Genomic DNA, 12,528 nt, shown 5'->3' with positions numbered 1-12,528 from the left:
TTTTTTTTTTTTTTTTTTTGAATTTTGTTCTTAAATTGTTTTTTTATTTTATTTTTTATTTAGGAATAAACTGGAAGTCTAAAGAATCTCTTAAATTTTATTAAAAAAAAACCACTCGAAAGCATCTTATTGCTTTTCTTACAATATTAATAACCATTTTTGTTTTGGGTTTTATTTGGTGAGTAGGAAAAAGTAAGGCATAGAGATAGGTATTGTCGCATTCCATCAATGGACCACATTTTTCAAACATGTCCCTGACCCAAAATCTCATTTCAATTTGTCATATAAACATTACGATGATATACCAAACGAGAGACATAAAAAAATTAGAAGTTAAATCATCTTGAGTCAGGACCTTTTTTAAAATAGAGATTAATAAAAAGTCAATCGGGAGTGGCGTACAATGCCGCCAAATTTGCAGCCAAGAAAAAATGGAAGGGTGACGGTTGATACATATATATATATACACACCCGCAATAGAGTTGTACAGTTTTTGTGGTACCAATTACAAAATTCCCAAAAATGACAGAGGAAGTATACAACAAAAACAAGACGTCAAGATTGGTACACAGCGCAGCACTAAGCCAAAAGCCAAAAGCCAAAAGCCAATAGCCAATAGCCAATAGCCAATAGCCAATAGCCAAGAGCAGCCTCTTCCCTTTTGTGGGCTCTATAAATTCTTCTTCACGCTTCCATTTTCTCATTCCCTCTCTCTCTCTCTCTCTCTCTCTCTCTGCAAAATATATATATAAAAACTTCATCTTTGTTCCCCCCTCAACTGCTTGACAATGGCAACCTTCCCTCCTCCTCTTCTTCCTCTTGCTGTTTTTGTGCTCTCAAATCTGTTGGTCCCCATAACTCCCAACTCAGAAGGTAATCAACCTACCCCTTCAAATAAACTAAACTCATTGTTTCTTGAACTAATGATGGGGCAGTGCTGGGATGAACATAGGGGATGCTTTGTACGCCTTGAGGAGATCAGTGAAGGATCCAAACAATGTGTTACAGAGCTGGGATCCAACTCTTGTTGACCCTTGTACTTGGTTCCATGTCACTTGTGACTCTGCTAACCGCGTCACTCGCCTGTAAATGCCTTCTTTTTCTCCACTTTCTACCAAGCCCCTTTTGTGTTCCAACTCTTTTGACACACATGTCCTGTTTGTGTTGCAGCGATCTTGGAAATGCAAAGTTGTCTGGCAACTTGGTTCCTGAGTTGGGGAATCTCGACCACCTTCAATATTTGTGAGTAACATCTTCTTGTTCATTCACTTATGTTCCAACACACAAATTTGAATTAGATTAGCAGAGATTTGGTGAGAAGAAAAGGGTAAGTGATGGGAAAGTTGGAGGGTTCATTTAAGAATGAGTCACCAACTCCAATTCCCAAGTCAATCAAACACTACAAGGATCATAGTGAAATGAAAAAAAATTGGGCTTGGTGATTCTTTCTTGAAAACTTATTTATTGCAAACTTTAATGTGGGATTGGGCGTTGGGTCTGGTTGTTGCAGGGAATTGTACATGAATGAATTGGTGGGTCCGATTCCAAAGGAGATCGGACGGCTGAAGAGCCTCATCAGCTTAGATCTCTACCACAACAACCTCACTGGCCCCATTCCTCCTTCCCTCTCCAACCTCTCCAATCTCAACTTCCTGTCAGTCTTCTCTTTCATAAATGTGCCTCTTTCTTTGGTCTTTCATACTGATATTGAAGAAGGTTTAGGAGCTAAACTAGTTTAATTTGACCTTTATGAATGATCCTCAACTGTTCATGTGAAACTACAGGAGATTGAATGGGAACAGGCTCACTGGGAAAATACCAAGGCAACTCACCAAACTTGGCAGCCTCAAAATCATGTGAGTACATTAAATTTTTTCATGTTGTCTCTGTCTTGCATTCATCACAAGCAGCCTGTGATGATCTAACAATTCCATCTTCACAGCGATGTGTCAGATAACGATCTGTGCGGGACGATCCCAATATCAGGTTCCTTCTCCAAGTTCTCGGAGGAAAGGTGATCGATCGAATTGATTGGTTTTTAAGATGATCCATTTGCTTTGTATAGATGTTTGCTTCATTTTCGTTTCACGGTTTTGATTGATGCAGTTTCAAGAACAACCCGAGATTGGAAGGGCCAGAACTAATGGGGTTTGTGAGATATGAAAATGGAGGAACCTGCTGATGTTTGACTTAATGTGCCTCAGTTAAAAGGGGAGAGAGGATTCTGTATTGTAAAAATAGTATCACTTAATATTCCATATCAAAAGACTGTAATGCTTACTTTTGGGAGGTCATTCTGGTTAGTAGTTTGCTTTCTAAATCATCCAGGCAGATGTTTGAGGTCTTGACCAATATTGGAAACAGGAGCCTGCAGATTCTAGGCTAAATAAAAAATATATATAGTAAAGGAATTTTGTAGCCCAACAGTGCAGAAACCACTCGTTGCCAAATAAGAGCAAGCCAACTTAACCATAGCTACGTAATAATAAAACTATCGTTCACAAAAGCTTCATATTCCACCATGTTTAATGTGTAAGAAATATCAAATGAATGTACATTTTTATTGAATAGGGAGATGTTTGGCTCACAACTTTCATAAATCAAGATTTGTGATGGTCTATAACTAAAATAATATACCTACATTTTTGTAGCATATTATCCAGATGGTATGAAACAATAGATGGGTAAAACCTTTGCAAACTTCTAATAGCTTGTTTGCAATAACTTTTCAAAACACTTGAGAAAGGAATTATGTTTGGAACGACATCTTAACCCATTTTTTTAAAGGCTGGAAAAGTCATTCCAAATAGGCCCTAAATTTATGTGCAGTCGAAAGCTTGTAAGTGCAGTAGAAGATTATAAACTCATGACAAGGAAATTAAAAAAAAAAAAACTCACTCATACAAGTAACTCGATGTCACAATTCAAATCTAACAAGTACACCCCAAATGCATAAACGCATATACAAACTAAAATACTAGTACAGGTTAACTCTACACAAAAGTGCCATCTGAAGAGGAATTTGTGTACACAGCCTTCACATATCAATTGAAGAAAGGTTACTTGATCCATGAATGAAAGAAGAAAGTCACAGTAGTACATTCAACATTTTGTAGGAGCGTTGATTTCTCAACCTAACAAATGTAAACTAAAGGGTACAAAATTGGAAGGGAAAATATTTTTTGTTATTCTGGATTTTTTTTGCTTGGGGGGAGTTGGGTGTGTTCTTTTTTCCATTACTTGCTTGGGGAGATACAAAACTCATTTGATGATGAACGCCATGGCAATTATTTAATTAATTACGTGCCACGTGATCACCATGAAAACAGAACAGAATAGATGGAGGAATTATTTACAACGTAAGACCTGTACTGCATGAAGGTTGGGAACAGCTACCTTTTGCCCCGGCCAGTTCTCACTGCGATCAACAGACTATAATCTCCACAAAGTTCTCCTCAATCTGCACCTGTTGCAAAAAAATACATCAATACTGGAAAACAAGACAAATATACTCAGAAACAGAGGGCAAATCTAAGGATGTCAAAAATGAAGCCACAAAAAGCTATCTACCTTTCTTCTCCAGTATTCTGAGTTTTTACCACATAATTAAGAAGCAATCTTGTTAGTTTGTTCCAGCAAACTCAACCTAATTCTTAGTTCTAGCTCAACTCAGCATAGTTCAATACTTATGACTTATGTGTTCCTCATGGAAAGTGCCCATAACCACCTCAAAATGAAAAATCTTCTCAACCTCAAACAACCCTGCATTGCTTACTGAACGTGTTCTGGTCTCTTTTTTCTCTACATTGGTTCCCATGGGTCTCATTCCCGCCCTCATTATGTCTAAGATATCCATCTCGATTGATCTTCATCTAATAGTTAGTATAAAGATGGAAAAGAATATCCAAATCTAAATCTGTCTAAACCTATGTGCAGACCAAGGTTGGGCAATGATGAAAGTCATAGAAAGATGTATTGTATTGACATACACTGATCTCTAATGTAATGCTTTTATGCTAGCCACAAATAAACAAATTTTCAATAAATCTGAGTCATCTTATTATCATTGAAATCTATATATGGATAGATAAAAGATTCAAAAACCAAAAACTATATTGATCAGTGTAAAGCAACATGGAGATTATCTACTTGTAAACAAAATACGGTAATACCATTTATCATTGTCACAATCTAGCCTTAGAAATCATAAAAGTCGTTGAACCTAGTAAGGAATAGGTAACATCTTTTGAGAATCAAGTATCCAGATGCCCTGGGCATTCATCGTTGGTAGTTAAACTGAGATGGTCATGAACTCCTAACAAATTTAAACTGAAATGAATGCCCCATCTCATATTCATCCAAGTAACTACACAGTCAACCACCCCATGCTTCAATCTAAAACCCCAAATCTTGAAGTTTAACTGAAGATTCACAATTTGTGTACTACCTAATTCATGAGCAGTCATAAGCGACTAGGAAAGTTAACTTCCAGACATAGAGAATATTCAATAGCAAAGGGTTTTATTACCTTTAACTGCAGGACCATTCTCTGAGCCTGTTGATGTATGACTCTGGTTGTTAGATAAGATAAGTGGTGTCAAGGGAGGTGAAGATGTGTCTAATAACATTTCAGAAGATCGAATGGTTTCCAGAGGTTTTGGCTCGTGAAATAAGGTCTCTGTCTCCCTAGGACTCCTGGAAGGAATGGAGAAACTGCGTGTGATGGTTTGAAGAGGAGGCATTGGCAATGGAGATGCCGTACTCCTTACAACCGTTTGAGTTGCAGCAGAGGGTCCTTGGCTTTTGGATATCAAAGGAGCTGAGTGACCAATTAAACCTAAGGGTCTTGATGGCTTATATGTTGAACTAATGGGAGGCCTAGGAAGCTCATGAAGCTCATTTATTTTAGGTGAGGAAATAAAAGTAGGGGAAGCAGATGGGGACACTTTTGGTGATGATGACAACGGTTGTGGCACTAGATTTCGTAGGAGAGGTCCCGAAAATAACTGGGGGTTTTCGACTGGAACAGGCTTGTTAGTTGACGGCTTACCTATTAGAGGGCCCGAAAAGGCTAGTCTCTTAATTTTCTTAGCATCAGAAGCAGCAGCTAGACTGTGCCGTGGCAAACCATCAGACAAAGGAGGAGGTAACTGAGTGGAAGATGCGTTAGTGTTACTCTCCTTGAGTACAGACTGCACCTTTGCGGCTCCATAGCCTGACATATTTTCATCTCCCATTAGCTTGTCATACTTCCTTGGCTCCAATGGGGACGAGTGCTGCAATAAATTTTGCTGATGTATTGTCTGGGTGGTGTTAGGCATGGGATTTCCGGGAACTCCAGAAATTGAACCCTTTGTATCAGCTGGGGTGGGTAGAACATATGTATGGAACCTCCGGGTTGATGAAGGCCGCATCTGTCTTATTCTTTCAGCAGCATCAAATTTTTTATCGGTGAAAAGTGGGGCAGACTGGCTTACTGTTCTACCACCAAAAGAAAAAGAATTCCTATGACTTCTGTGCAGATTTTCCTGCATGGCCACATAGAAACATAAATTTATGAAGATGAAAGACTGCATTTTCTTCATACTTTTCATGAATCAATGATGTTAAACGTGAAATTGGTACAGAAACGCAGCTATTGCCAAAGTCCAGTACTCCATCAAGTTAGGAAAATGTGACGCATGCAGTGCATGTACTTATACACTAACCAACATTATAAAATAAGTGATATCTTGAATCTACATAATCTACAAAATGGTCTCTCCAGGATAATTACATAAGGGAAGAAATTTAAAGCAAACTATGATCACCTTCAAAGCCTCCACAGGATGAAATGCAATATCTGGCTGGTCCAACTGCATCATTGAAACATATATTACACAACTAGCATATATTTGAGAGCTTAAATTCAACAACTAAGACATGTATCATCCCCTTTCTCCTACCCATACATCCTGCTTTTCCAACACACCGCATAAAATAAACATGGTACACAACAAATCATTTTTCCAAATGAAAAATTACTAGAGATGGAACTCCAAGTCAACTTTTGGTAGCTTATGTACGCCAACTAATCTAATGAGACAACTTCAACCTTGGAATATATGAATGTATATATTCTGGATAAGCAACCTTAGAAGCAAACTTAGAATATTTGACGTCAAGAAGTTCATAGGACATTTCATATCCCATATAGGTGACTACAATGATTTAGACCCATGACCTCAAAGATATAAATTTAAGTTAAAAGAATTGAGTTCATCAGATAAATCTACAAAGAACGATCGCAAAGAGTTGTTCCCCTCAACCCTGTTTCAAATGTTCCCATGAAATGCACAGATGAAAGGAAAAGACTTCACAAATTATGGGGTCACTTTTTAAATTAACTGATCACCTCAGAACTTCGTAATGTTGAAATAGCTTGATCGCGATCATTTTGCGCATAATCAAAACTTAATTCCCCATCATCACCCTCATCATAGCCATCATCATCATCATCGATGCCATCATTATGTCCATCATCCACATTGTCATCTTCCAGTCCACTGAATCGGTAATCTATGTGCTGCTGTTCTGTCAGTGATTTAACATGTGGTTCCACTGCTTCAAGAGATTGAAGTGCCTTCTTGAAGAAACATAGCTGTTTCCAAGCAGGAGATGGTGTAAATCATCAAAAAGAAATTTCAGAGGAAAAACCTTAAAAGGAAAAAAGGGAAGACCCATGAAATGGACAACTGAACCTGAGCAGCATGATGACGTGCAGCCTGTGTGAGAAGACTATGAGACTGTCCTTGTTTCAAAGATTTCAACCGGAAAACAAACAGTGTTGCCTCGTCATCATATTCTTCTCGGGCTGCTTGCAACTGTTGCAATGTAAAGCTCTCCCCTTTTACAGTTTTTGACCTCCCCTTCTCCTTGTGCCTCTGTCTCATGTAATCATATACTTCTCTGTGAAATATACAATGATGTAGGAGAACATCTTCAGGAAGTAAATTAACCCACCAACCAGGTTTCAATATACATGTGGGTTTAAGTAAGAACAGTTATTTGCAACAAACCTTTTCTCATCACATTGCCTTTTCATCTCCTGCACCCAAGTGAAGGCCAGTATGTTAAGTGCTTCATATCAATATTCTATTCAAGAGATGGTCAGAATTGAAACAATTATACAATGAAAACATACACAATATTGTTACCTTTACAGCATGTTAAATGCAATTTATTCACAAACGAAATGAAGATAAATGGGGTACGGGAAACAGTAAAAAACCCAGAGTGAAATCTAGATTTCAGTAATAATATATTATACATAGTTAATCCGATCATCATGTGAAGATTTAAACACAATCCAATGACCATGCCAAGATTAACACACACATGCGCGCAGAAAGAACTGAAAGGTTGCAAAGGCGGTAGATCATAGGAAATAAACAAGCAACAGGAAAATGGTAAAAGGATAACAACTAAAAACAAGAAAATAATCTGTCATTAAACTTGAATGTTTTGAACTCTTGAACATGTGTCAATTTGAGAGAATTAGCTACAGTGAACAAGGTTTTCATTATTTCTTTAAAAAGTTAGGATTTCTAATTTCCAAAGCATCTCAGCCTTCGGTGAAGAATTATCTGTTTACTGTCTAAAACAGGAAAAGAGAAAGGAGTGGAAAGAATGTATCTCATCCTTCAAAACTTTTGTTCAGATTATTCTAGTATTCTATACGTATCATTCCAGTAAAAAGTCCCACATACAACCAAAGGGTAGGGATGGGGACAGCAGCCAACAACAAACCTTCACCATTTAGAAGTAGTTATGCAGGACGTGCTTAATCTTCAACACAAACTTCATTGCTGTAAACTAGATGCCCATAGATACATGAACGCCCAAACAATATCAGGAACGGTGATGGACAGAAGCAAGCTAGTATGTCCAGTTACAAAGTATATGTACTAATTACAATAAGAGATCTGAGGAACAGCTGCCATATACAGTTAAATCAAAGTTCCATAAAGGACATACCTCAACTGTTCGAAGTTGATTCAGAAGAGATTCAGATGGGCGTGTTATTGTTTGTGAAATATGAGAGCGCTGACAAATTTAAGTAGAATTGAATTTAGCACTCAAAACCCATGAATTCTGACAATAGATACACAGGTAGATAGAATGTCAAATAGAGAGGGAGAGCAAGAAGCCAGCTCACATATCGATCAACGAGTTTCTGGAGCTCGAATTGCACCTTTCCCAGCATTATCAGAACCTTACCTGCATGGGAGTAGAAGATACATAACTTATAATTTGCAAGTTTGAGATAGTAATAACAGAACTAAAAAAAATTAACTAATAAGAAAGCTTCAACCAGAAAATAGCTTCATGCAATTAGCCTAAATTATTATTTTTTACCGGTAACAGAAAAATTATTGATCAACAAAAGGATTGCTATAAGTCGAGAGAATGAGGCATCAATCAGATTGAAAATAATAATAATAATCCATCTAAAATAAATAGATGCAAGAGATGCACCAAAATCTCAAGACTCAACAAACTAACACCAATTCAAATAGGAGGAAAGCTCGAGAACATAACAGTTGCAACATGGATTGCAAAAAGAAATATGAACAGACATCCATTCATAACCCCCTACTCGAAAAACATAGTTCTGGATATGCCCACACCAAGAAATAGTATGTCCTTAAACTAAGTTAAATAACAGGATTTAAGATACACCAACGCAAATATCAGTGTATGGTCATCACTACACACCTATTGTAATAATGGCATTGAGAGAATTTACATTTACATACCACTATCTTCATCATCATTCAGTGCGGTTTTCTCAAGAAGGCATGCACCCATTTCTTGTAACGAGACTGAGAATTCTAAAAATAAGACATAAGAACCATAGTTAAATAACGAAGTTGCAGGACCAGTTATACCAACGGAGATGGAGATCTTAAAATCTGGCATACCCATAGATTTAAAAAGGCTCAAACTCAAAATTATATATCATGAAAGTAAAAGAGTCATGCAGCATTATGCATTCAAAAACATAAATTTGAATATTGCAGAGTTTCCTTATGGTAGTAACTGTTTACTTTCCTCGAGAAAGGAGGCAAATTAAGTGGATCGATCAGCCAAATTTTAGCTCTGTCATTCATATATAGACACATTCAAAGCTGGTGAATACAAAAGCTAGAAGTATGAAGATATTATTAGGGAAATCATCTGGGAAAAAAGTTAACAAAACAAGAAAATCAACCAAACCACTTTGCTTGAGAATTGAAAATAACAGCCCAAATAATAATTAACAGTGCGACAACATTGGCTAAAGGAGGCATAGAGTTCACGTCTTTATGCATTAAAGCATCCTGAAAATTTTGAAAATTTTGATTCAATAATATTATTGAAAATTTTGATCGTTCATTCCTTTTCAATTGCATGTATACCGATATCAACCTCATCCTTCAATCTACAATTAAACAAGACCATTGCAAACATAACATTCAGATCTTATGGCATTTTGTTTGCAGAGAAAATGTAAGGGAAACATGCAAATAAGGTAAGGCAGCATAATAGCCTCTTGCTTCAAGCAGCTGGTAAGAGATATAAAAGAGAGTTGACCGAAACTCGACATATTAGAACATTGGTTGATCTAGAAGTTACCGTAAGCACTATTTTCTGTAGCGGCAGCTGCAGAAAGTAAGCTATCATAACAGTCTCTCATTTCTTCCATGTCCTGAAAGCACAATACCACAGTAACCAGTAAGAATTTCACATAATCAACACTTAAAACGATCCTGAAGCACTCCTACGAAGAAGGAACGGATGAGAAACAGAGGAAAAACCCTAAAATTCCCGTTTCCATTCTTCCTCGTGCATCTAGCAAATCTCAATTAATTGCCAGAAACAAAATCCCAATAGTAAGGATCAGTTCCAGAGCTAGATTAAGGAAAAGAAAAAAACAAAAACTGAGGATGAAATAGAAGAAAACTGGGGGAGCCCTGGTCTAGATTTCGCAATTCCGTGTCAATTCCGCAATTCATCCCCAAGAAGGCAAAGGGTAGAAGCCAAAAAAAAAAAAAAAAGAAAAAAAAAAAGAAAAATGGAATACCCGAGAAGCCTGAGCAAGCTCATCCAATTGAGCCAAAGGACGAAGATCTACACGGTCCTTAGCTTCGTGCCTGTGCAGTCCAAAACCCTTGAACTTCCTCAAAGAAGTCTTCATTTTGCGAAATCGAAGCAATTGGTGAAGTGTAAAAGGGGAAAAACAAAAGATGCAGAGAGTATGAGGAAGATGGAGAAAAGCCCTCAATCTCAATGCCACTTTTTTCTTCGTTCAAACTCCTCCATTCTCAGCTCGCGTCAGGCAGAAAGGGAAGACCCAAATTTCAATAAATAATAATTATTAATTCCCAATTTTATCCCAAAAAAATAAAAAAATCTCAAAGCTCCTTTCTTCTTCTTCTACATCTTGACTTTAATTTTATTTGTTAAAAGAAAAAAAAAATTAATTTTCCGTTTCGAAATTAGTGTGTGAAGGCCACGTAGTAGTGCGCAAAATTAGTGGAATTGATCATTTCAGTTTGACTGTTCTCGTTGATTAGCGGATACGACTATTTTTATTTTTATTTTTATTTTTATTTTCTTTTTATTGTAATCTTGGAATCATTTTTTAATTATTATAAATTCCTTTTCTTGGAATCATTTTTTATTTATCTAAATCAGGACCGATATAGAAAAGATGGTCAAACATATATTTACTTTTTTCTATTTTTATATGTATTTAAACCATTATTTTATTTTAAGGAGTTTCATTAATTATGGGAACCATTTAAATGATTCTTTTTCATGACCAACTAACTTTTTAATTTATAAAAACATAAAATCAGAGTTTTAATTTAATTCTAGGAAATAAAAATAAATGTTGCGGGGACAATAAAGTATAATAATAAAACAATAAATATGGGGTGGAATAATAATTACATTAATAAATATTTGTCAATGTAACAAGTAGTATGGAATAATATTACACCAATATTTTAAATTGTCTGGAATTAAGTTTTTTAAAATATTACAAAATTAAAACACAAAAAAAGAAAATAATTAAAAGGGAAAAAAAACAGGAAAAGGAAACTTTTCATAAGTTGGAAAGCGTGCTTTTTTGGTTGCAATTTCTTTTAATTTTGTTTTTCTTGTAATGAGTTTATATTTCAAGGTGCCGCACGTGAGATCTAATCCACATGCATTTAAAGCAATTTGAAATTTCAGAAAAATATCATTTGGGTTTCTTTTAATTTTATTTTTCAAATTTGGTACTTTTCACTATAAATTCTTTGGTCCAACCAACTTTTGATGTGTGCGTTTTATTTGTTTTAAGGCCAGAATATCGCTTTATTTATTTATTTTATTATTTGTTTTAAGCCCAGAATATCGCTTTTTTATTTATTTTATTATTTGTTTTAAGGCCAGAATATCGCTTTTTTATTTATTTTATTATTTGTTTTAAGGCTAAATATGTAATTTAATCACTTTTTTACTATTATTTTCAAAACAACATTATAAGGGGTTATATAATTTATTTATTTTATTCGAAAACAAACAATAGACTATGGGTTGAAAATTGGATTTTTTTTTTTTTTTTTAATAATAAGAAGTTAAAAAATCTTGCAAAAGGAATAAAACAATATTCAACTTATTAAGGCGAATAAAAAGGATAAATAATAATATTTTTTCTAAATATTCAAAATTTGAAGGGTCAACAGGTAGAAAAAATAATGAAGGTCAACAGCCAGTCAAACCTTCCATACCACGTTGTCGGCCTGGCAACAACCATCATTACAGTCGTGCCACAAAATTGTTTGACTTTTACCGATTTTTTTTTAAATATAAAAAGAATCTTCTATTTTTAAGCTTAATGTATTTAAATATTATTCAACTTTGAAAAAGAAATTTATTAATAGCATAATTTATATTTAAGAAACTATTTCACATAAATCTAAGTCTAAGTTGGTATAAATAAGTATCTAAAAATATTAAAAAATCATTTCTAAAATAATAATAAGAAGAAATTTCAATTACTTAAAATATTATTTGATATATTAGTCAACAGTATGTATCTTAAATAGCTAAATTGTGTTTAAATGGGTCGAACTTTTGACCTACTACGGTAGCAACAAAATCTCTATCATAAATGTCAATAGCTGTTGCTATTAATTAATGGAAAATTAATGAGTGTTTAAATTCATCACACAATTAGCATTGAAAATGGAATTAGATGTGATGAAAACATAATGTGAACTATATAAAACAAATGGTCAATAATTAAGTGTTTTCAAGTAGAAGAAAAATGCAATTCAAAATGTTTTAATTCATATTAAGACGCCAACTTCATTTGATCATTCGGCAATATACAATTGCGTGGTGTGAATAAAAATCATGGAGACAGCCAAAAGTGGGCAGTGTGAAAGAATCGATAGGTCTTCAAAATTAAGGAACCGGAAAGAACACCCACCAGACACACAAAGTTGGAAAGAG

General features: G+C 35.2%; 2 protein-coding genes across 3 annotated transcripts; one reads left to right on the top strand and one right to left on the bottom strand.

Moving 5' to 3' along the window:
* Nucleotides 1-683: 683 nt before the first annotated feature.
* Nucleotides 684-2,517, top strand: LOC111456085 (leucine-rich repeat protein 1-like). Its single transcript, XM_023097825.1, has 7 exons — nt 684-873; nt 953-1,085; nt 1,171-1,242; nt 1,511-1,654; nt 1,785-1,856; nt 1,943-2,014; nt 2,107-2,517. The coding sequence occupies exons 1-7, from the start codon at nt 789-791 to the stop codon at nt 2,180-2,182; spliced, it is 654 nt and encodes a 217-aa protein (XP_022953593.1). The 5' UTR covers nt 684-788; the 3' UTR covers nt 2,183-2,517.
* Nucleotides 2,518-2,967: 450 nt separating this feature from the next.
* Nucleotides 2,968-10,412, bottom strand: LOC111456084 (uncharacterized protein At2g33490-like). Of its 2 annotated transcripts, none has more exons than XM_023097823.1 (11): nt 10,106-10,412; nt 9,658-9,730; nt 8,799-8,873; nt 8,198-8,259; nt 8,017-8,085; nt 7,059-7,087; nt 6,741-6,948; nt 6,395-6,640; nt 5,811-5,855; nt 4,529-5,528; nt 2,968-3,466 (listed from the first exon to the last, which is right to left on the bottom strand). In XM_023097823.1, exons 1-11 carry the CDS (start codon nt 10,217-10,219, stop codon nt 3,456-3,458), a joined length of 1,932 nt encoding a protein of 643 aa, XP_022953591.1. In that variant the 5' UTR covers nt 10,220-10,412; the 3' UTR covers nt 2,968-3,455. The 2 variants fall into 2 exon arrangements, with proteins under 2 accessions (XP_022953591.1, XP_022953592.1); XM_023097824.1 differs by lacking the exon at nt 10,106-10,412 and adding an exon at nt 9,840-9,952.
* Nucleotides 10,413-12,528: the final 2,116 nt, after the last annotated feature.

This window comes from Cucurbita moschata, unplaced genomic scaffold (genome assembly GCF_002738365.1).
Source record: "Cucurbita moschata cultivar Rifu unplaced genomic scaffold, Cmos_1.0 Cmo_Scf00018, whole genome shotgun sequence".
NCBI classification, from domain to species: Eukaryota; Viridiplantae; Streptophyta; class Magnoliopsida; order Cucurbitales; family Cucurbitaceae; genus Cucurbita; species Cucurbita moschata.
This window is presented reverse-complemented; position numbering and strand designations above follow the sequence as displayed.